This window comes from Dipodomys spectabilis, unplaced genomic scaffold, assembly GCF_019054845.1.
Source record: "Dipodomys spectabilis isolate Male_0828 unplaced genomic scaffold, ASM1905484v1 ptg000024l, whole genome shotgun sequence".
NCBI lineage: Eukaryota > Metazoa > Chordata > Mammalia > Rodentia > Heteromyidae > Dipodomys > Dipodomys spectabilis.
The window spans coordinates 732,698-755,799 of NW_024870701.1; the positions used below are offsets into that span (position 1 = coordinate 732,698).

The 23,102-nt window shown below is 48.1% G+C and overlaps 1 protein-coding gene across 1 annotated transcript in view; it reads right to left on the minus strand.

Moving 5' to 3' along the window:
• The window catches only part of Emilin2 (elastin microfibril interfacer 2), a 50,419-nt gene that overhangs the window by 1,870 nt on the left and 25,447 nt on the right, over positions 1-23,102 (minus strand). The window contains exons 3-7 of the mRNA XM_042675292.1: positions 19,574-19,752; positions 13,652-15,568; positions 1,748-2,122; positions 935-967; positions 332-460 (exon numbers count right to left, since the gene is read on the minus strand). Of these exons, the coding sequence (XP_042531226.1) occupies positions 332-460; positions 935-967; positions 1,748-2,122; positions 13,652-15,568; positions 19,574-19,752 (2,633 nt within the window). The remainder of the gene's footprint in view (positions 1-331; positions 461-934; positions 968-1,747; positions 2,123-13,651; positions 15,569-19,573; positions 19,753-23,102) is intronic.

Below are 23,102 nucleotides of genomic sequence, written 5' to 3' on the forward strand. Positions count from 1 at the left end.
ATGGCTCGTGCCACCTGCCTTTAAGAACAGCCCCGGGGTCCAAGGAGGCAGCCCTGTGGGCGGGTCAGGGGCCAATGTGGCAGTGCCTCTCCCTCTACACAGGGATGAGGACAGACCCACGCCTTTCCAACAGCAATTTAAAAATGAGCAGCATTCCACTGGAGAGTACTGATGTCATAACTAGAAAATGCTGCTGCCCTCACACCCTGTGCATCCTGCAAGCCTGTGCTTTGTGAAAAGCTCCCCCCCACGATGGGCCTCACATACACAGCACTGGCAGGGCGCCGCCTGCCTTTGAGGAGACAGGAGCAGATTCCCTCCCACCACTCACCAGTGTTGGGGTTGTAAACGTCCCCATCGTTCACCAGCACCTTGTTAAAGAGCACGACACCCCCATCACTGGAGAAAGGCTTCTGGGTAAGTCCAGCTGAGAAAGACACCAGGGCAGGCACCGGGGCCCCTGGGGAAGACACACAGGTGTTGGACTAGGCTCCCATCTGGGGCAGGGATGGTGGCAAGGCACAACTGGACACAGACTATGCTTCCCACGTCGGATCAGCAGTGAGGATGACTGGGGAACTGGACCAACTCCACATGGCTGTGCATGGAGAGAAGCTGTATGTCCACTTGTGTGGAAGGCAGGGACAGATGCGCCGCAGGGACTGCTCCAGGAGCTGCTTGCTTACTGATGAACCATCGAAGCTGGACCCCCAGCCCACTTGTTGGGACCCCACAATGCATAGACCACCCTGCAGTCCCTGGGGAAAACTGGGGTAGCGTAGGAGGGAAGACTTGTCTGGGGCCTCCCTGGGGGCGTGGGTCAGTCCACGGCAGTCAGCAGAAGTCTAGCCAAACAGCCCATAAGAAACAAGGGAGGCGAGTGGGACCATAAGCCAAGGAGAAACATCTGTCCCCATGTCTAGAGCTGACATACCTGGAGATGCTACAGGCGGTGACTTGGGGTAGCCTGAAACAGACATTGGAATGTCAACAGCAGCTAGTTTTTCGTTACCTCTTCATTATTAAAAACAACAAAGACGTACCCGGAGCTGAGTTACTAGAAAGGGGGGCACACTGCACCCCCCTCTCCTGCATCCCTATTAAGGCTTGCTGCTTCTGGGTAGGTAAAAGGTCACTGAGGGCAAGAAGATACTGATACAAGGATGGCCAAATTCACCAGTCTCAACAACATAGAGGCATGCAGTCACTTTTTAGAAAATGCAGGTGTGATTGCTGCAGCTTTGGCCAAAAAGAAAAGCAGAACACTGTCTCCTTAGTAATGCCCCAGGCAGCTACCATGCTTCTCAGCCCATGACAGATGCCCGTGAATATCAATCTGGAAGAGTCTTAGAGCTGAGCCCCAAGGCCCAGTTCCCTGTCTATAACAGGCAGTACTGGCCTCCAGTGGTTAGGACATGTGCTTCAGCCTCCTCTACTTCTACTTTTACTCTGCCTATACCACCACTGTCCCCCGATGGTGACAGTTATGGCGCAGACATTTCACAGCACCTGTAGAGTACTTAGTATGCAAGCAGAGAGTGGCTTGGGACTGGCTAGTCACTGCCCCTGTGGACCTGCCAGGCCCCTCCATGGCTCTACTTCCATTCTAGCCCCGGGCCAGTCTCTGGGGTGCCTCAGTATCTCTTCTCGCCTTAGGCTCCTTGGAGGCTTCCTTTCTCAACTTGCTCCACAGAAGGCAGGGGTTCCCACAAAGCGCATGCAGAGTCTGTGGGTCCCCTGGGCTTACCTGGTGCTCCCGCATAGCCCTCGGCACTGGGGATGGCAGCCTGGCCTGTCTGGCCGTCCACCCCATGCGGCAGGCCCCTGCCTGACACACCCATCCTCCCTGGAGGCCCCGCCTCTCCAGTCTCCATGATGACCCCCGTGGAGCCAGGCAAGAGGGGCAGGCCTGGCCAGCCACGTCGGGAAGGAGGGGGCAGTGGCTGCAGGGGCCTCTGGGGCAGCACGGGCTGCTGGCCGACGCGTGGGGGAAGTGCAGGCTCCTCTGGGGACGGTGGCCTGGGCTGGGGTGGTTCTGTGGGGGCCTCCTCCGTGGAGGGTCCTGTTGGCACCTGTGGGGCAGTCTCTGCCCGGGGCTGGGGCACTTCCGTCGGCTCCTCTGCTAAGCAGGGGGAAAGCAGAAAGCAGCACAGGGTTAGAATGTTTCCAGGCCATTGTTTAGTCTCAAGTACCAAAAGGGCTGTGCCTATAAGGCTCTTATTAGCATTATCCACGGAGGAACCAGGGGTATTGTTTCCACCAAGATTTAACCAGCCACACCACAACTTGGGGACTGCTGACTCCAATCTAGTTCTGAGACGGTCTCACAATGTAGCCCAGTCTGGCCTTGAACTCACAATCTCCCGAGCGCTTCAGATTATTAAGAAAAAGCACTGGATTTATTGCTGTATGGGGAGCCGTTTTGGGGGCTCAATAAAGGGCCTTGATAAGCATCCATAAGCCCATCCCCAACTGCCTGGTGTTAGTTGAAGCAGCTATGGTCACACTGCCCTAGGTCCTCAGGGGGAGCTAAGAAGGCTGCTGAGACCCAAGCTGGGCAGCAGGATACAGCCTTTGGTACTCCCCCAAACAGCAGCTTTCTGGCTGCAGTGCTGCAAATTTTCCCAGTTCCATGAATGTTCACACCATAGATGAGGCACACATCACCAGCAAGTTGCTGGTGCCCCTGACCAGCACAGCGTCTAGACAAGCCCGCCCCACCCACACCCTCCAGAGCATCAGCAAAGGAACTTCCCAAGGGGAACCCCTGATGCGTGCTTCTGTGCCTTTTGAGGTGGCCACCGGGACTCAGCCAGAAGCTACTGCCCCGTTCCTCCTCTGCAAACCTTCCTGGAACTCGCCTTCCCTGCACAGGCCCTTCCTGATAGTGCATGAGACATCTAAAAACTACCGGGTGTGACTAAGAAGATCACTTTGTTACAGTAAAAATCAGCCAACTGTACCCGGCTGGTTCCTGCAATGCCTTCCAGTCCAGAGCTGTCCAATTTCAAGTAGCCAACATGAGCAATTGCATTTGGACCTACTGTCAAGGTTTGCTTTAGAGTTCATGAAGGTCAACATGGCAGATCAAATACATGCTCCCCTATACACTCAGGGCCATTTCCCCAAAAAATAACTAAATGCCTTTCCTAGCCAGTGCTTCATGAGAGAAACCCTACAAAAAAAATGAGTGTCTCAATTCTCCTAAAAATGGTACTAATTCCATTCCATACATAGAAAAACCAGATGTGGTATAGCACACTATAATCCTAGTACCTAGGAGATTTACTCAGGAAGATCACAAGTCCAATGCCAGCCTGGGCTGTATAGCAGGCTGTGAATCTTGAAAGGAGAGAGGTTAATTCATTCCATCCAATGGAATGACACCAAGCTTCAATTCTCTTTCAGAACCCTTACAGATTACAGACATTGTAGCTAGGGATCTAGCTCAGTGGTCCAGTGTTTGGCTAACATATATACACAAGGCTATGCATTCAGTCCCCAGCAATGGAATAAAGTACTGTTTAGTAATTCAGACATATAGACATCAGCCACAGTGAAGAGATAAAACTCACTGAAGATGACATTTGTTGCCCCTTCCCCGCTCCATTGCAGCAACACTTGCTTATAGCTGTGGTAGGACAGTCCTTCAAACTGCACAATAATGACGTCTACTCTCGACTACCTGATAGCTCCCAGGTACACCTGAGCCAAAGTCACCCAACATGAGGAATGTTACCAATAGGAAAGAAACAAGCAAGGAAAGGGAACTCAACATACTGCGAGAATGCAAATAGCAGCAGCTTTGAGGATATAGAAAACCAAGATGTAAGGGCTGGTGGAGGATGGGGAGTGGGGGGGGGGGGGCGGTAGTAGTTGGCATAGAGTGAAGACCAGCCTAGCGTGCGTGAAGCCCTGAATTTCAAACCAAGCACAAGAAGGATAGTCAGGGAAGAATAGTGGGCTGTTTGCCAGCCAGGCACAGTGGCACCTCCCCTAGTGTCTGCTGCTCGCCATTTGGAAGACTGATTAAGGAGGATCCTTGGACCCAGGAGTTTGTAGCCAGCCTGAGCAACATAGACCTTGACTCAGAAAAAAAGCATTTTGCACCAATCTCTCTCCTTCCCCACAGGCTCCGCCCGCCCGCACACTCCCCTCCCTTCCTAGCCCCGCCTTGTAACTCAAATTGTGTCTCCCATCCCAAATCTGAAAGTACTTTTCTCCAGTCCTATGACCCTGGACAAACTGTAGTTGGCAAACTATATGCCTCTGCTATATACAGGCTCCTCCCACATTCCTTCCCTGTGCTCTTCCTCTAAGATGCACCGTTGCTCTCCCCATGTTCCCATCCAGGCACCCACAGTCGTATTTTGTACCCCTTCATTCGCTCCTCCCTTTCCTTTTCCTGTACATCAGCTCTTGGATCCTTTGTCTACACTGTTTCCAGCATGATCTTTAATCCTATCTTGTGCTCGATAAATAAATCAAGCAATCTCCTCTGACATTCCCCACCTTCTCTATTAGTGCCAAGCCCTCCAAAGGGCTGGGCTCCGTGGCTTTGCTGTTGCTGGATATAACCTAGAACACTCTTCCTTACTCCTTCACGAAGCCCTCTGGGATCTGCACCGTGAGACTTGAACAATCTTAGCGTTAAATGTGGAGGCCATTTAGGCCTCCAGGGCTCCTTTCGGTTTTGTGTACCTTCCTTCTCTGGGTGCCTGGGGCACTGCTCAGGGCGTGGTGCGGGGCCTAACCCCTGGCACTGAGCAATACAAGCGTTCCGTGAATGAAAGGAGGCTGAGAAGCTTGCAGGTAGCACTTGTCGTGCTCCAATTCCTGCCAGCCACTTAACCAGACTCCCTCATTCTGCCAATATCCTGAACGTAGAGCTGTGGCTCAAGTGGTAGAGCACCAGTCTTGAGGAAAAATAGTTAAGGAATAGCACAGCACCTAGGCTCTATGTTCAAGCCCCGTTATTGGTGCACATACACACACATAAAAAGAACAGTAAGTTTCTTCATTGAAGAAACTCATCTCAAACTAACCAGCAAAAAGCCACAGTGGAGGTGTGACTCAAGTGGTAGTCCACTAAGCAAGAAGGTGAGACCCTGAGTTCAAGCCAAGAAAAACAACAACAACAAAAAAGCTATCAGCATCTAAGTGAGACTGTCCCTTCTTGGAAGTGTGACTCAGAAAGAGACTTCCTCCACACAGCAGTGTTTCTCTGTCGCCTTCTTCCCCAACATCAGCTGGCATGGGGAGGTAGGGGTGGGGTCCACATCACACCAGGCCAGGTGGCTGCACCAGAGTGGGCGCTACTTCCCTGTGGTTTGGGATGCCCGTGTCACAGACTGACTGGAGGGGAGGCCTGGGGCCACAGTGAGGCATGGCTGGAACTGAGGGACTCAGGGAAAGAATGCCCAAGGGATGGTCTGAGGACCGACACCCTTGCCCATCTGTGGAAACAGGAGCAAGGTGTGGAGCAGGCCCAACCCTGACATCCACCGCACACACAGAATGAAGGACAGGGATCCCTTTCTCAGAACTGCATTTGTTCAGAAGTACTTGTGCATGAGGCTGGTCAGTGCTTGAAGGGAAAGTGTCTAGGCTTTGTACCTTCCATTTGGCCCCTAATGTAAAAAAGGAAAAAGAACGGTGAAAGACAGCATTGTGGCTACCAGCAGCACTCCAGCATACTCACCGGCCTGCTTTATGGGAAAAGAAAAGGTTCCAAATTCAGCCAAGGAGCAGATTCAGCATCCATCACAGAGAACAGAGGATGAGGTGAAACACGAGGGAAGGTTTGGCACTGGTAGCTCATGCCTGTAATCCTAGCTAATTCAAGACCAGCCCAGGCAAGGAAGTTCATGAGCTGGAGATGAGCGGCTCACAACTGTGACTCTCCTCCTCACAACTGAGGCTCAAGTGCTAGAGCACGAACTAGCCTTAAGAAAAAAGAAACCTCAGGGACAGCTTCTAGGCCCTTCGTCTAAGTCCCATGATGGGCATTCACAAAACAAAAAGTGCACATTCAACCCTGTCTCAACAACCACCAAAACAAGGTGGGTAAGGTGGTACATGCTACTATCCCAGCCATGGCAGGAATGACAAGTAAGATCACAGTGCACAATGACTTAGGCAAAAACTCAAGACCCTGTGTTAAAAATAACCAGGAGGCGTGGTTCAAGTGGTAAAGCATCAACCTAGCAAGGATGAAGCCCTGAGTTCAAACCTCAGTGCTACCAAAAAAAATAGGTAATATTTATGGAGGGATTACTAAGTGCCAAGTAGCATTCAATATCCCACCAGTTCTTAGTTCAAAATCCTTCCAGAGTTTCTGAAGAGTACTTAAAATAGCCAGGTGCTGGTGGCTCATACCTGTAATTCTAGCTCCTCAGGAGGCTGAGATCTGAGGGCTGTATTTAGAAAAACCCTTATCTCCAATACACTATTTAGAAAAAGCAGGGAAATGGACATAGGGCTTAAGTGGTTGAGCACTAACTTTGAGCAAAAGAAGCTCAGAGACAGCACCCTAGTCCTGAGTTCAAGCCCCAGGACTGGCACACAAAAACAAATAGTACTTAAGATGAAAATTCTTGTTCATAGCCTACTAATCTAGCATGACCTGATTCTGCCCTCAAGCCCACTTCACCACCTGTGTCTTCCTGCCTTGCTCCTGTATTTGGCCAAAACAGCACTCTTGAACTTTTCCAAAAGGTAAATTCATCCCTGTTCTAAGGGCTTTGAACAGGCTGTTCCCTCTGCCAAGACTACCTTCCCACACAGACCTCTGCAGGACTGGCTCCCTCATTGAATTTGAACTCAAAATGTCATTCCACAAAGCATCCCTGCCAGGTGCATGAGCCTCACACCAGTCATCCTAGCTACTCAAGAGGCTGAGATCCAGAGAACTGAGGCTCAAAGGCAGCCTGGACAGAAAAGTCTGGAAGACTAATCAGCCAGCAAAAGCCAGGATTGATATAACAATGCACAACAAAACTGAGTTCCGTTTGCCTCCTCTCGCTCACACTGAGTCCTTTGCAGGCTTTCAATCTTTTCATTCACCATGTTTACTAGTAGTGTTTGTAGAGCTTTTTGGGAACTCTCCTCTGGATTATTCATTAACTGTTCTGTCACCTGATTATCATGAGTGGGAGCTGAGATATCCGACTTGCCATTTTTCCTGTGTTTCTCTGGCTTGTTCTGCCCAATTGGTATGAAAGTAACACCAATTTTGTGCTAGAACACTTAAGGCAAGCATCAACCAGAGTCCCTGTAGTTGCAGAGTCAAAATGGCTGCAGATACAATCTAGTTCAACAGATACAATCTATTCAGCATCAAACAACTATGGATTAATGGGCTAAGAGCAGCAAAGAAGGATTTGGCAAACCAGAAATTATTAGGTTTAGGGAAAAATGTGGGGAAAAACAGGATTAGAGGGATGTGGAGAGGTAAAAGGGGAGTGAATTTAACCAAGTCCTAATCTCAGAAAGGGAAATGGATTGGACAGAATGCTAGGAGATTTTTTAAAAAACTGGAAAAACAAAAATTTAAATTTAAAAAGTAAAACACTTAAAAATTATGTAAGTATAAAGAAATGATATTGAGAGAAGAATAGGATAGGATGAGAGGAGGGGAGGGATAGAAAGGAAACATGAAAAACTAAAAAGTGAAAATTCTTAAAATTAGTTACTTGAAAATTATATAGGTATAAAGAGATAATACTGTCTGAGACAAGCAGAAATGGTCAGATAAGCTGATGTTAGGAGAAATGAACCCCAAGATAAGGACTCAAATAGTTTTTCTTTCTTGATATTGTTTCTAACATATTTATAAGATGATTTTGTTGGTGGTTTGTATGTCCCTCCCCCACGGTATAACCCCTGTTTTCACTGTATTTGATGTTGGTACAATTTGTGGAGGGGAAGGGAAAAAACAAATTGTTTAAATAGGGATACAGGGTGGACCCATTGCAACTATGAGATGTACAAGATGCTATGTCGAAAAATGAACTTTACAACTTTGGTGGGGTGGGGGGTTGCGGGGGGAGATGGGAAGGAATGGTAAGGGAAAACAAAGGAGGAGGCAACAATGCTGGGTAAGAAATGTACTCATTACCTTGCTCATGTGATTGTAACCCCTCTGTACAGTATTTTCACAAGAAAAAGAAATATATTAAAAATAAAATCTATTTTTAAAAAAACTGAGTTTGGTACGTGCAGGGGAGGATTCCCATGGTGTAACACCTTTTGACAATTGATAGTTTAACAAAATGAAGACCAGGAAGCTCAAACATGTCCTGTGTGAGCGGCGGGGATGTAAAGGGAGGAGGTGGACAAACAGGTGTAAAGTGGGCAAATACAGCCATAGGACCCAGTGTATATGTGTGAAAATGAACAGGTAACTTGGGGGGATGGGGGTTAGGATAGAGAAGGGCAGGCATGAAGGGGGTGACTGATCAAGATTCATTGTGCTTGTAAATTGATACAACTACATAATTTTAAAATGGGAAAAACAGGGCTGGAAACATGGCTCAAGTGGTAGAGTTGCAGCCAACAAAGCCAGTGAACCTGAGGTCCTGAGTTCAAACCCTAATACTGGGGAGGAAATGAAGGTTCCTTACTCCAGTTCTCTACCACCTTACTCTATGTTTGCTCAGGGAAGCAGATCTTTATTTGTGTACGTTGTCTGCTATTCTTGCTGGTGTAAAATCCTGCAGGCTGAGATAGCAGCACCAGAACATAGCTCAGGAGACACATGTTAAATGAATGAACGAATGAAACATGGATTAATGAAGAACCTGGAGTCAGGATAGCTGAAAGGGCTTCATTTCTTTAAAGTTAGACTCCCTCTGAGTCCAAGGTGAAAGCGATGTCCTCCTATCACACCCATAATCCTAGCTACTCAAGAGGCTAAGATCTGAGGACCATAGTTCAAAGCTGGGGGCTGGGGAAAACATGGTAGTTCAAAGTCTATGGGACTCTTAACCTCCAACTAACCACCAACAAGCAGGAAGTGGAGGTGTGGCTCGAGTGGTAGAGTGCTGGCCTCCAGTTCAAAAGCTCAAGGATAGTGCCCAAGCCCTGAGTTCAAGCTCCAAGACTGTCCCCTAACCCCCGCCCCGCCACACACAGAGAAAAGCCCAACGTTTGCATCCAATATCAAGAATCAGAATTCCTGAAATTCTTCCCCCAAGGAAGAGCACCTGCATTAATGTGAGAGGCACAGAGCCTTGAATCCATCTGAGCATCTGCTAAAGACTGCTCCATCTGCTTCCTCTAGCACAACTGATCCCCTCAGAGACTTGTGGACAGACAGTGGGTTGACACCGACACCACAGCCCACATCCTCTCATGTAACCTGGGTATGTCCCCCACCATCACTGCCCATTCTCTCCTGACACCACCAGCCACATCACCCTGTGCAGCTTGCCTGCTATGGCGGACAGAAGGAATGTGGCAGAAGTGATCCTGGGTCAGGTCTGGGCCATGTTTGTAGGCATTCAGCAGCTTCTGTTTTCCCACTGGGCTGGCAGCCACCCTCTAAGCCTGACTTCATGGGAGGAAGCCCCATGAAGGACTCCCACTGGGAGGAGGCCCCAGACAGCCATATGAAGAGACAGCCATGTGGTAGGGGCTGGGGCTGGGCCAGCCTGGGCCTTCCTGCAGACGTGCAGCCCTGCCCCAGGTCCCCACCCTGGTAAACGGAAAGCACTACCACTGTTGCAGACCACCAAGCTTTGTGGTATGACAGCGCCATGACCGATCCGGCCTTCTCACTAATGCCCCTCCTCCAGCTTTCTGAACCCCACCCAACTCTCAAGTCTCAGCTGTTAATACCATCTAGAAGTTTCATCATTTTGCTTCACCCCTCACCCTATGGGCCTATAAACCCTGCTCAGCCCTGAAGGCTCAGCTGAGGAGCGCCCTCCTGGGAGAAGCCCTCCTAGCCTGCACAGCACACCCTACTCCTAGGGCGAAGCTCTACCACATAAGAGGGGCGAGGCTGTATGGGAATTGAGTCATGAGAAACAACAGCGCCACATTCTTGAGCGGTCAGATTGGTAGTCTTACAGGAGAGCCTGCGACTGCAGGTATACTCTTGTCACAAAGCCCTACCGTCCCTCACATACTTAATTTAACACTGTTAGAAAACTGAGCCACGACAGTAGTAAAGCAAAGAAAGAGCAGAAAAACCCCACCACCTAACCAGATCAACCCCAATGAAGAGCTGAAGTGGGACACCACGGTGACAGGAGGAGAGCCCGGAGACAGGAGATACAAGGCCTGGTGTCCTGATGCCTGAGCTGGAGCTGATCTGGGCCTAAATAGGGCCAGGGGTAGGGGGCAGGGTCACAGGAAACTTGACAGTTCAAAGCACAGGACAGGTCCAGTAACCTGTCATCCAAGTCCCCACCCCTCCCTGCCTTTAGGAATTCAGGCACACCTATCACTTGGGGGTGGAACTTTCTGCCTCTATCATTAAACCCGATCCCCTATCATCCGCCATGTGTCCAAGATGGTGCCAATTAGATCCTTATTTTGTTGTGAGAGCATGGAAACAAACCCCTCTTGTGCTGTCACTGCACTTCCATAGACCACCCCACTCATCCTCAACGGGCCTGCATGTCTCTTTCCAGCAGAAATGTGGATGCTTTTTCAATAAGGCTTACACCAACTCACCCCTGCGCCCGCACAGAGCCCCGCACACAGATGGTGTTCAGTGAACGCTCTGTTGCCTATGAGCTAATCCATGTATAATAAGTCACCACCGAGCTGTGATGTCCGGCTTCCAGATCTCCCTGGCCTGGGTGCTTTATGAGGCTGCGGAAGACTTCGTCTACTTCTGGCTCTTGGCAACACAAATGCTTGAAAGTGCATGCAGTCTCCATTCACCACAGTGGGTCCAGCCCCAAAGGGCTGTGCATTCTTGACAAGGCACCCACCACCTCCAAGTCATGCTGCACAGACAAACATCGAGGACAGACACAGCTTCACGCTGCCTGGGCGTTGCAAATCAACTGGAAATGTCTGGGCTCTGACTGTTATGATAAAGCAGGGTCCAGACAGCATTGTCACCACAAGGGACAATTGTCGTGTGTATACACACATACAGGTCTCGTGACCTTTTCTCTACATTCCAGACATTGCAGGCTGTGTGGCCTGGGGGGAGGGGGGAATGAGTGATACACAGTGCAGGACACTGTCCTGAAGGTCCTGGTCCTGCCCGGCCTGGGTAACTAGCTGCACAATGAGCACCAGCCTCTGGGTACAAGGTCCAGGTCATGATCCCACCTGACTAGCCAGGCCCCTGCCCAACTGGGCTCTGGTCTCTCTCCCTGGCTGGGTTTTACCCAATCCCTGCTTAGCTGAGTCCTAATGACGAAATTCCACAAATTCACAGAAACCACAAGAGCCCCACTTCATGGAACAGGCCCACATCACCCAGAGTGAACAAGCTGGAAAGGTGACAGAGCTGCAAGGGGGTGGGGTGGGGGGCCAGGAGGAAGACAGGAGGGAAGACTGTAACAGGAGGGCCTGGTAACTTCCCAGCACACAGCTGGCCCTCCACAAGCCCTGGCAGGCCGCAGACTTCTGTGCCCAACTCTGGGAGGCACAGTTCCACATGGGGCAAGACAAGGATCTCGAATACACCCTGGTGTGAGCGTTATGCCCACCTTTGGTCCTCAGCTTCACCCAAACCTGAGCCCCTCCCATCCCCGGAGTTCTGCCATACAGCTGGCCCCTCCCTCTCTGCCCAGACCCACCTGAGCTCCCATCTACCTCACTTCCTACCCCCAGACCCTGCTGCTACCTAGATAGCAGAGGCTGCCATGTGCTCTCTCTCTCTCTCCAGGGGAAATATGGCTCCTTTAATAAACCTTGTAATAATCTTTCTCCTGTGCCTGCCTGTGGGTGGTCCTCTGGCATGGATGTGATGGATCCTTTTACCTGGCCTGGGCACTAATCCCAATCCTTCCGTTAAACTGTCTGTGGAACTTACACGTTTCCTCTCTCTAGAACACTGTCTGGTCTCCTGGGCTTGTCGCAGCCTCCTAAGCTATGCCCATGAAGGTGCTCAATAAATGTTAAACTCCCCTTTTACTTCTACCTCCAACTACAAAGGGCAAGTTATTTGGAGCTAGAAGCAGAATCTAGATAAAAGGGACCCAAGCGATTTTTATCTCTCTTGTTCTTTTTAATGTACTTATAATGTACTGATTTCTTTTTGTTTCTTTTCTATGTTCTTCTCCCATGGTATAACCCCTGTTGTCACTGTATTTGATTCTGGTGCCCTGCATCTTGTATATACATTTTTCTAATTTGGGGGAGGGGAAGGAAAATAACAATATGCTGAAACAAGGTTACAGGATGACCCATTCTAACAATGAGATGTACAAGACACTATGTTGAAAATGAACTTTACACTTTGTGAGGGGGAGGAGGAGTTGGGGAGGTGGGGAGGGAAGGGATGTTAGGGGGCAAACAAAGGAGGGGTAACAATGCTTGATAGGAAACGGCCTCGTTACCTTGCTCCTGTAACTGTAACCCCTCTGTACATTATCTTTACAATAAAAACTATATTTTTTTAAAAAGAGAAATGCCTGTCCAAGAATTATGGGTTTGGCCACAGGCAACACTCATTATGGAATATATTATTCAGTTATAAAGGGATTATTCATTCAACAGACCTTCTCAGCACTGTGGATTGTGGCACGATGGGGCTTTGTAGTTACTGTCCCTAAAATGCTCGTGCCCGTGGTCTTGTGGAAACAAATTAAGGCACATTTGGTGTTGGGTGAATGGTTAGTACCCAGAGGACTCCACACGTACTAGAGGTGACCAGTATCCCCGGTCCTAAATTGTGATGCCATAAACCAGACTCCAACTTTCAACTCTCCAGCACCCACGCAACACATATCAGTATCAGCATTTCTCATTTATTTGCCCTAAAGGAGCAGATTTACTTTATTTATGATACATAGTGAACTGCTACTATGTTTGTGTGTACATGTGCTGGTACTAGGCTTGAACTTAGTCCTTGAACTCTTGGTTTTGTTTTGGGTTTTGTTTTTTGTTGTTGTTTTTTGCTCAAGATTGGCACCCTACCAACTTTAGCCACAGCTCCACTTCTATGTTGGTGGTGAGTTGGAGATTGGAGTCTCATGGACTTTCCTGCCTGGGACTAGCTTCGAATCATGATTCTCAGATCTCAGCCTACTGAGTAGCTAAGATTATAGGTGTGAGCCACTGGTACTTTTATAAAATACATGGAGCATGTGCTTCAAGGTTGCAGTGATGTTGGATCATGCTCAAAGTTTCTAAAGGCATATTGTCCATGTTAGAAGTAACCAACCAATTTACACTTGGGGTAACACTGGTAGACCTCCAGCAATCTACTATAATACTGTCACATTGTGCAAATACCTCCAAGAAACGGAATTGCTGGCCGAGAACATCAGCTCAAGGCCTTGAGTTCCGCAACCCCCAGTACCACAAAATAAAGAATAAAAATTAATGAAGGGGTGATATTGCCCCAAAAGAATTTGTGCTTATTATGGAATTGTAACACCTCTGTATGAAACCTTTCATAATAACCGTACAATTCTAGTTGCTTAAAAAAAAAATGGGACTGTCAAGTTGAACTTACTTGCTGATGGTTGGAATTTGACCAGATCTTGCAGATCAGTAGAAATCTGGAAAACATGACTATAGAACTGCTGGACAGAATTCTTCAGGCCGGAAATGTCTCTGGAATGGGACCTGAGCGTCCCGTTCATCTGCCTGACACAGGTCCACAGGCTGCTGACGTGTTTGTTGAGACCTTCCTTGATCTTCTGCAGACTTCCGGAGATGGAGTCCAGCCGGCTGCACGTCTTTTCCATTTGAGACACCCTACCCTCCACCGCAGACACCTCTCTCTGGACCCCGTGCGTATTTTCCTTACAAGTGTCCAGCTCAGCCAACACCTGGTCCTGCCACCGCTGCCACCTGTCCTCCAGCTGGCCGCAGCACTGAGCCATGGGGTCCTGGGGAGATGGGAGGGTGCCCGCCATCCGGTCAGGCTCACCGACTTTGGAAAACCCACCCGATTCGGCATTTTTACCTGCTTGACTATTGTTCATTTCACTCTCAAGCTGAGTCACCCCGTTTTCTGTGCGATTTAGTTGAAAATAGAGGACACTAAAATCCTCTTGGAGCTTCCGGATGCTCTGTTCGGTTTCTTGGAATTTTCTCTGCATGGTGGCATTTAGGGACACCAAAAGGTTCAGGATGTCACCCGGGTGGTCGTCTCCGTGTGGCAAAGCACCCTCCCTCTCGTGAGGGCTTCCCTGAGAGTTCTGAAGGCAAAAGTCCTCCACCACTTGAACCTTGACCTTTAGGTGGTTTAGCTCCATCAGGACCTGCTCACTCCCCGTCCCAGACCCCCTGGCTGGGGCTGGCCCTGGGGCAGCGAACTCCACCTCAGAGCCATTGGCCATCTGGAGAAGGCTCCCCAGACGATCTTCCAGGGAGTGGATCTTCTGATCCAGAAGCTGCTTCAAGTCATCCACCTCGCCATGGATGGCCCCCCGAAGGGTCTCCTCGATGTAAAAGCAGTGTTCTTCTGCATTCTTCTCTGTCACATTGATCCTGGCATCCAGTTCCTGCCATCTGGCGTCGAAGTCCACATCTGCTTCTGGAACCGCCAAGCGGTCAAACTCGTTGTCCAGCCGTCCATTCAACATTCTGGTGGCTTCAGCCACTCTCTCAATTTTCTGGTCTAATGTCTTGAGCTGGTGACCAAAGTCACCATCCGCTCCACCACCTCCACCGCTACAGCAATCTGGCCGGGCTGAAGGATCCTGCAGCCGGGCTCGGAGGTCATTGATGTCTTTTCTTAGGCTGGTCTCCTTCTCCCCAATCAGCTCGATCACCCCCTGGTAGCTGCTGCCATAGTCATCACACTGCTGCTGGAGGCCCACCAGCTTGTACTCACATGTGTTCTTCAGGTCAGCCAACTTCCGGTCCATCCCTTCCATGAGCTCCTCCCTCAGGGCATCCATCTTACTGTCCACGTAGGCTTGGTAGAGCTCATTGGTTGTCATGGTCACTGTAGGGCCCTGGGCCGCCTCCTGCAGTTGCTTGAGCTGCCCTTCGTAACCCTTCACTTTCCCATCCAGCTCTTCCAGCTTGTCGCTCTTGGTCTTCAGTGTATCTTTGACTTCAGCCAATTCAGACTTGATGTCCTTCATACCAGATTCCTTGGGAGGCTGGGCGGCATCTGTGTCTCCAGCAATGTCACTGTCCGGGGCCGGCTGAGGGTGTGGGTAGCTGGGCCCTGGAGCCAGGATTTTGCTGGCATCCTCCTGAGTGATGTGTCTGAGGTTCTTATTCACTCCGGCCATGGAAGATTGGAGGTCCACAACCATCCGGGTGAGGCGGAGAACTTTCTCCTCAAGCACTTGAATTTTCTTCTCCTGGAGCTCCTGAGGCCCCGGTTTTGGATCCCCTGCTTGGCTTGGTTCTGCTGCACGAGTTGGTGACAAGGTCTGCTTAGGCTGAGAAACTTGACTTGGTTCAGTATCTATAAGAAAAAAACACACATGGTTTAGCATTTGCCACCTTTGGCCGACATCTGCAAAGACCATGGACAGGATGCCTACAGAATATACCTGAACCCTCACTCATGGGTGAGTGAGCCATTGCTGTGTTCCCCCAAGCAAGTTAATTAACTTCTGTGAACTGTAATCCACTCCTTCATACAGAAAAGGCCATAAGTGTTCAAAGTGTACAAGATGCATGCTAGTCAGTAGTCCTGTTCTCCCTAAAGGGAAATAGTAATTATCTACCTTATCAGGTCAACATATTGGTTCTACCTTGATGAACTGCAGCCACCAACCACTAGTGAACTGCCACTACACACCTCCACAAAGACACTTACATTCTATCCTATGCCTGCTGGACCATTTGGGGTAATCTGAAAACAACCCCTGAATGTCTTAGTTTTCTTATCATCCTGATGCTAAGACTCTTGTAGAAATAATTTGGCCCTGTACGAGTATGGGCAAGTCAACCTCATGAGGCCCTGGGTTCAATTTCTAGCACTAATTTTAAAAGAAAAAAAAAGCAAAAGAGAGCTATAGCAAGAACTGGCTGGTGTCACCTAACAAAAGAGCCATCTGGTCATATGTAGTAAGATTCTCTAAGTTAAAAATTATAAACATTCCATTTTCGATCCTATTTGGGGCGAATGTCCCTACCCCCCCCCCCCAAAAAAAAAACAGTCAAAAGAAAGGGAAAAAATGTCATCGGCTGTGTCTTCAAAGACAGTGGGAGAAGAATGTGGACATGAATGGCCTCAAAGTCCGTCAGTCATCACCAAAGTAGAAAAAGTCAATGCAGCAGATTATAATGAATTAAAATGCATGAATACACAGGACCGGAAGCACTGAAGTACACTGGGAGTGTTGTAGGTACTTGAATGTAATGTTCCTTCTTTAAACTTTTGAAAACACAAGATTACAGTAGCAGCTATTTATTTATTTATTGCCAGTCCTGTTGACTCAGGGCCTGGGCACTGTCCCTGAGCTGCTTTTTGCTCCAGGCTAGTTCTCTACTACTTGCGCCATAACACCACTTCTGGCTTTTTCTGTTTATGTGGTACTGAAGAATCAAACCCAAGGCATCATGCATGTGAGGCAAGCGCTCTACCACTAAGCCACCTTCCCAGCCCACCAACTATTATTTATTACAAGCAACTTGATGGTAAACCATAACCCAAACTCAAGGGCTAGGTTCCTAAGCAGAGGATGATGAAGAACACATAACTTCCCATTCTGATATTTCTACTTTATCTCAAGGCACGAGAAGAAAAAAAAGGTTCAGCCATATGTAAACAAAACGCAATTCTGAGCACCAGAGAGAAGAATGGGGATGATGAAAGATGGTGAACACTTCCGTTGCCCACCACTGGTGAGTGTAAATGGCTACATTTTCAAGGAACGTGTGGCAGTAGTTACCAACATACTCAACTTGATCCTGCAATTATACTTCTAGAAATATATTCTACAAACTAATGAGGACTGATCACAAATGTTTACAAGGAAAGAATTGTCATACACCCATGATCTATAATAATGAAAAATGACCACAACCTAAAAAAGAAGTAACACTGAGGAACCATGTCCAAACAACCCTATCCTCCAATTCCTATCCATGATTCTATAGACACATGACAAAATAGTTGTGTTTTGGTGCAAGTACTAGGGCTTGAGCTCAAGACCAACAGCTCTTAGCTTTTTCTACTCACAGCTAGCATTTGAATCATGCCTCCACTCTGATTCTCATATCTCAGCTGCCCAAGTACCTAGTATGTTCTTTATTATTTTCTTTCTTTGCAGAGAGAGTCTCACTATTTAGTCCAGGCTTCCTACAAATTTGTGATCCTCCTGACTCAGCCTCCTGAGTACCATGATTTTAGCAAATATAATATGTTCTGGACAAAGATAATAGAAAATGATAAATAATTCCTTTTGTTCCTCCTAAATCCCCTATAATGAAAATAAAAATGGGACCATATATTATATATATTGTTGTATATATTGTACATATTAATATATAACCTACATTAATATATAATCATATATTACATAATGCATATAATATAGATAGGAATCAGGTGAGTTTGGACTGCTTAATAGCGATATTGGAAGCCACAGAAGAAGTGAACAATGTCTCAAAAATTCTGAAAATGGACCTGGTAGTTTATGCCTATAATCTCAGCTTCTCCGAGGGCAGAGGAGATCCTAAGTGAGACCTGCTCAGGCAAAGTTAAAAAGACTGCCTCAAATACAAAAAGGCTGGGGTATGTTGCTCAAGTAGTAGAGTACTTGCCTATCAAGCACTGAGTCCCAGCATCCCAAATCCCTAAAACTGAAATAAATATCTGAAGAAAAATAATTTCTAATCCAATTCTGAAGCTAAAGTAAAAACATTTTCAGATGTACAAAAAGTGTCATTCCATGACACTTCTGGAAGAGGATATGGGTGTAGTTTAGTGCTATCAAGTCCCTGCCTAGCAGGCATGAAGGCTCTGCGTTCCGTCCCCAGCACTGGAAAGAAACATTTACAGTAACTGCCTGCCTGTGAAGACAAAGGAGGAGTCACAGTTTTTCCACTGTTTCTTAGAAAACTAGATTACTTAGGGTATGTTTAAAATTAAGTAAACAAATTATTAGGACCCAAGAGATCCTTTCTCATATGTTCCTGATCAGAAGTGGCGCTGTGGCTCAAGTGGTAGAGTGCTCACCTTGAGCTGAAGAGCAGAGGGACAGCGCCCAAGCCCAGAATTCAAGCCCCACGACCAAAACAAAAAACAAAACAAACAAAAAACAAAACAAACAAAAAAACCCCACATCTTCTTAATGTCTTCTTCAAAGCACAGGTGACTACAAGAAATTTCTAACTTAGGGTTCAGCCTTGCAAAGATCTAATTCCAAACAGAAAAGGAATGTGTTTACCCAATTTTTATTTTATCTAGTCATTTATTTACTTTTTTTTCAGCTGTGGGGCCTGAACTCTGGGCCTGGACACTGTCCCTGAGCTCTTCAGCTCAAGACTAGAGCTCTACCACTTGAGCCACAGCACCACTTCGGGCTTTTTCTGCTTATGTGGGGCTGAGGAATCGAACCAATGGCCTCACGCATGCCAGGCAAGCACTCTACCACTGAGCCACCTTCTCAGACCTTACTGTCTTATTTATGAAATAGGTTTTCATTCTGTAGCCCAAGCAGGGCCTCAAAGTCAAAATCTTCCAGACTTTGCCTCCCAAGTGCTGTGATTGTGGGCATACTCCACCATGCTTGGCTTTTAATTACTTTAAAAGACAATTTTAACTTGTATAAACTAAGATTTATAGATCTTACTGATTAAAGTAAAAACAAAACAAAAAATTCATTGCACCTGACACTAGGCCTGGAGGTACACTAGTCTGAATTCATCCAAATGTTCACCTGTGTGTATGTGCTTGAACTCAGGGCATAGTGCTCTTGCTTGGTTTTTTTCACTCAAGGCTGATGCTCTACCACTTCAGCCACACCTCTATTTCTGGATTGTACTGATTAACTGTAGATAAGAGCCTAATAAACTTTCCTGCCTGGGTTGGCTTCAAACCCTCAGCGTGATTTTTTTCCCAGTCCTGGGCTTGAACTCAGGGCCTGGGCCCCTGAGCTGCTTTTTGCTCAAGACTAGCACTCTACACTTGAGCCACAGCACCACTTCCAGCTTTTTCTGTTTATGTGGTACTGAGGAATCAAACCCAGGGCTTCATGAAGGCTAGACAAGCACTCTACCACTGAGCCACCTTCCCAGCCCCATAGCTCATGATTTGTAATGTACTTTCTTTCACGCCCTAATAAAGCAAGCTAGTTGCAACAAAGTGTCATTCGATTGCTTCTGCTGCTGCAAATGAATTTCAGCTGTCAGAATATATTCATTCAACTTTGCATATCATAAATCCTGCCCTTTGAAAAGAGCACTAGGAATACCAAAGGAGCCCATGTTCCGCAAAGCCCGGGCGACCACACGTTACCTGTAGCTTTCTTCACACTGTGGCGAGGCCGTGCGGGCGTGGGGCGGAGGGTCCTCGCAGCGGGGTCCTTTGGACCCTCTTGACAGTCTGTGCCTTTAAATCCAGGGCAGCACCTCCATTCCAGATGTGTCACTGTCTTGTACCTGGTGACGTACCTGGGTCTGAAGTTTACCCGATACCTGCGGATGGAAAGGCAGGATCTCTTTAGTGGCTGTTGTGAGGAGCAATTCCCACCTCCCACCGCCTTGGGACCCCTTGTTCCCGCCAGGCTGTCCTGGAGGGCTTGCTCACAGAGCCTCCGCTCAGCCTGGGCCCTCTGGAGTGGTTCAGGATGGCAGAGGTTCCCCACTCTCGCCTCCATCTTTGCTGGGTTTGGAGAAGATTTTTATTTTTGTTCTTTGTTTTTGTTTTTTGTGTATGTACCTGTCCCAGGGCCTAAACTCAATGTCTGGGCCCCTGAGATTTTTTATTTTCTTAAGGCTACCACTTTGAGCCACAGCTCCCCTTCCAGGTCTTTTGGGGAGGTGTGGAGTGTTGAACTAGAGATAAAAGTCTCACAGATTTTCTTGCCAGGACTGGCTTTGAACTGTAACCCTCAGATCTCAGCCTCTTGAGTGCTGAGATTACAGGCTGGTACTACCATATCTAGCTCCTGCATTTTGTAGATTCTGGGTAAACAGACCTTAGAAAAACTCATGAGAGCTGGGCACTGGTGGCTCGCGCCTGTAATCCTAGCTACTCAGGAGGCTGAGATCTGAGGACTGCAATTCAAAGTCAGCCCAGGGCAGAAAAATCCGTAAGACTCTTATATCTAATTAACCACCAGAAAACCAGAAGTGGCGCTGTGGCTCAAGTGGTAGAGCGTTCACCTTGAGCTGAAGGGATTAGGGACAGTACCCAGGCCCAGAGTTCAACCCCATGACCCACAATCTTAGCTACTGAAGAGACTGTGATCCAGAAATCATGATTCAAAGCCAGCCCAGGGAGAAAAGTCCACAAGATTCCATCTCCCAAATAATCAGCAGAAAGCAGGACAGAGAACCAGCTGAGCAAACAAGCTGAGCTAGTACAAAGCCCCAAATTCAAACCTCAGTACTGCTGCAACAAACAAACAACAACAACAAACCTTAGTAGGCTGGGGATAAACTCAGTGGTAGAGCACTAACATGTCTAAGTCCCTAGTTTGATCCCAAACACCATAACACACATACATGCATGCAGCTTGAACGCACAATCCCAATTTAATGTGGACACTTTTCAGTCTCCCAAATGAGTTTTTATTTCACCAACAAACTGTTCACCAACTTCTGTTCTATAGCTACTCTGCTCTATGGGAATTCTTTTCTTTTTAGTTTTCTTCTTTTTTTTTGGTGCCACTCAAGGTTTAATGTTTTAAAGAAACATTTCAAGTTCATTTCCCCTACAATCTATACAATCCAGCTTTGCCCCTTCTTCCCCCAACTCTTGCAAAGGCAGCAGGCTGTGGGCCCCGGGGATGACATCTCCTGCTCTTCTGTGCAAATGTTTTTACAGGATACCTTGCTCCGTACTGCCAAGGATGGGGATCAGGAAGTGGATCAGGAGGCTGCTAGGGTCTGGGCAAAGCAGTCATTGCAGGCCTGTGTCAAAGGCTTGGTTTCTGACCAGCTGGCAGTGCTCCTGGGAAGTGAGGGAAACATTCAGGTGGCAGGACCTCCTGGCAGGAAGTCAGGTGACTGAGGGGATATGGGAACTCCCTGCTTCTCATTCTGCCTCCCAGGCTGCCGCAAGAGACGCAGCTTCCTCCATCACAGGCCCCAAAGCAATAAAGCTCATGAAATCATGAGCCAGCATAAAGTTTTTCTCTTTATAAATAAGCCGATTGATCTCAGGCTATTCATGATAATAACTGAAAGCCAACTAATATAGAAGCTCTATTTACAAATAGGATGATTCTTCCAGGGCTGGGCTATGGCTCAGTGTTTGTTTGCTTAGCATGCGTGAGGCCCTGAGTTCCATCCTCGCCACTGCAAAAACTGAAAAAATAAAGTGCACATTCCCTAACAGACAAGGGAACCATGCAGTCTCCAAAGAAAGGGCGAGGCCTGGATCTATAGCAGGCAGTGACAATCCAACAGCCCAGCTGAATATGACGCATGAGACCAGAAGTTGACTCCCTCCAGTATCTCTGCTCATAGCTCAGTCAAAAGCCATGGCTGTGTGGTATATTAAGCACAGCCGTGTGTGTCTGTGTGTGTGTCTGTGTCTGTGTGTGTTAGTTACTGGGGGCTTTAACTCAAGGCCTAGGCACTGACCCATAGGCTTTTTTTTTTTGGTCAGTCATGGGGCTTGAACTCTGGGCCTGGGCACTTTCCCTTTGCTCTTCAGCTCAAGGCTAGCACTATACCACTTGAGCCACAGCGCCACTCCCTTAGGCTTTTGTGTGTGTGTGTGGTCAGTCTTGGGGCTTGAACTCAGAGCCTGGGTGCTGTCCCTGAGCTCTTTTGCTCAAGGCTAGCACTCTACCACTTCTGGTTTTCTGGTTGATAATTGGAGATAACTCGAGTCTCAGATTTTCCTGCCTAGGCTGGCTTTGAACTGCAATCCCCAGATCTCAGCCTCCTGAGTAGCTAGGATTACAGGCGTGAGCCACCAGTGTCAGGCTATACCTTAGCTTTTGCTGAAGTCTAGTGCTCTACCATTTGAGCCAAACCTCTACTAATAGACTTTTGCTGGTTAACTGAAGAGGAGTCTCTTGGGTATGTTTTCTGAGGCTGGCTTTGAACTGTGATTCTCAGATTTCATCCTCCTGAGTCACGAGGGTTACATGAGTGAGCCACCAGAGCCCACTGGGAGCTCTCCTTCGTATACCACAATGGCTCCTTTCTGGCTTGGAACCCTGGCTTCTCTGTCTGGCCCTCTTCACTCGCTCTTCATCTCTCGCAGCAGCCCTAGCATCTGGCCTTGTCTAGGGGCCAATTTCCGGAAAGAAGCAGGCTTTGTGTCACTCTCTCGGGATTGCTGAGCACCACACATGAACAGCTCAGGACCACCAGCTGCCGGGCTGCAGGAGCCTGCGGGCTCAGCCAGCCGGACAATGCCATGTCACACACCAGCCTTGGAGCAGTGGCCTCAAAGTCACCTTCCTAAGAAATCACAGCTTTCTACAGGGCATGCACTTTAGCTTGGGGTTTTGTTTGCTTGGTTTCTTGTTGTTGTTATTGTCGTTTTGTGCCAGTCTTGGGTCTTGAACTCAGAGCCTGGGCGCTGTCCCTGAGCTGTTCTGCTCAAGGCTAGCACTTGCATACTTGAGCCACAGCTCAATATTTGGCTTTTAATGGGAGATAAGAGTCTCATGGACTTTCCTGCCCATGCTTGGTTTCAAACCTTAATCTCAGATCTCAGCCTCCTGAGAAGCTAGGATTGCAGGTGTGAGCCATGGGTGCCCAGTGGTAATGCACTTTTGACATCTCCTCCGAGGTTTAGGAACCACAACCGAGTCCTCTCTGTGAGGAGCTTCTCCACTCGTACAGCAGCACCTCTGTAGAGG